The sequence below is a fragment of the Chaetura pelagica genome, unplaced genomic scaffold, assembly GCF_000747805.2.
Source record: "Chaetura pelagica isolate M959 unplaced genomic scaffold, ChaPel_1.0 scaffold103, whole genome shotgun sequence".
NCBI lineage: Eukaryota > Metazoa > Chordata > Aves > Apodiformes > Apodidae > Chaetura > Chaetura pelagica.
In genome coordinates, this window is record NW_009953004.1 from 4,205,279 (window position 1) to 4,205,817 (window position 539).

The 539-nt window shown below is 57.9% G+C and overlaps 1 protein-coding gene across 1 annotated transcript in view; it reads left to right on the forward strand.

Moving 5' to 3' along the window:
- The first annotated feature begins 70 nt into the window (after window positions 1–70).
- Window positions 71–539, forward strand: part of ZC4H2 (zinc finger, C4H2 domain containing) — a 10,106-nt gene continuing 9,637 nt past the window's right edge. The window contains exon 1 of the mRNA XM_009996600.1: window positions 71–215. Within this exon, the coding sequence (XP_009994902.1) occupies window positions 163–215 (53 nt within the window). The 5' untranslated portion in view covers window positions 71–162. The remainder of the gene's footprint in view (window positions 216–539) is intronic.

Here is a 539-nt window from a genome sequence, read left to right on the forward strand (position 1 = left end):
CAGTCCGAGCGTTCCCGGAGAGGCCGCGGCTCGGGCTCAGGGGGCGGCAGCGGGGGGTGGGTTGCTGCCTTCTGTCTATTGTATGAGTTCTCTTGGGGTTTTTTTTGTTTCCCAGGGCATTTTGTACTTTTCACGGGGGGATTTAAACCGGCAGTGAAAAGCATGGCAGATGAGCAAGAAATTATGTGCAAACTCGAGAGCATCAAGGAGATCAGGTACGTTTGCTTTGTGCCGTATCAGTTCCGCTGCTGCTCGGGGGTGCTGGGGATCTGAAAGTCGCTATTGTGCTGCTGAGGGGATGAAAACCCCCGCTGGGGTTTATGCTCAGAGCCGAAAATACATTTTTCTAACCAGGGAGGGAGCGGCTGCTGCTGAAATGCGCGGGGAAGGGCTGTGCATTCCCAAAGAAGCGGCCCCGGGCGGTGCCAGGAGGAGGAGCGGGGGAGGCTGCGGCCCCGCGCCGGGGGGGGGGCGTGTTTCCAAAGCCCTTCCCATTGTCTTTCCTTACTCCCGAGGATCTCGCGTCAATCTGTCCATTT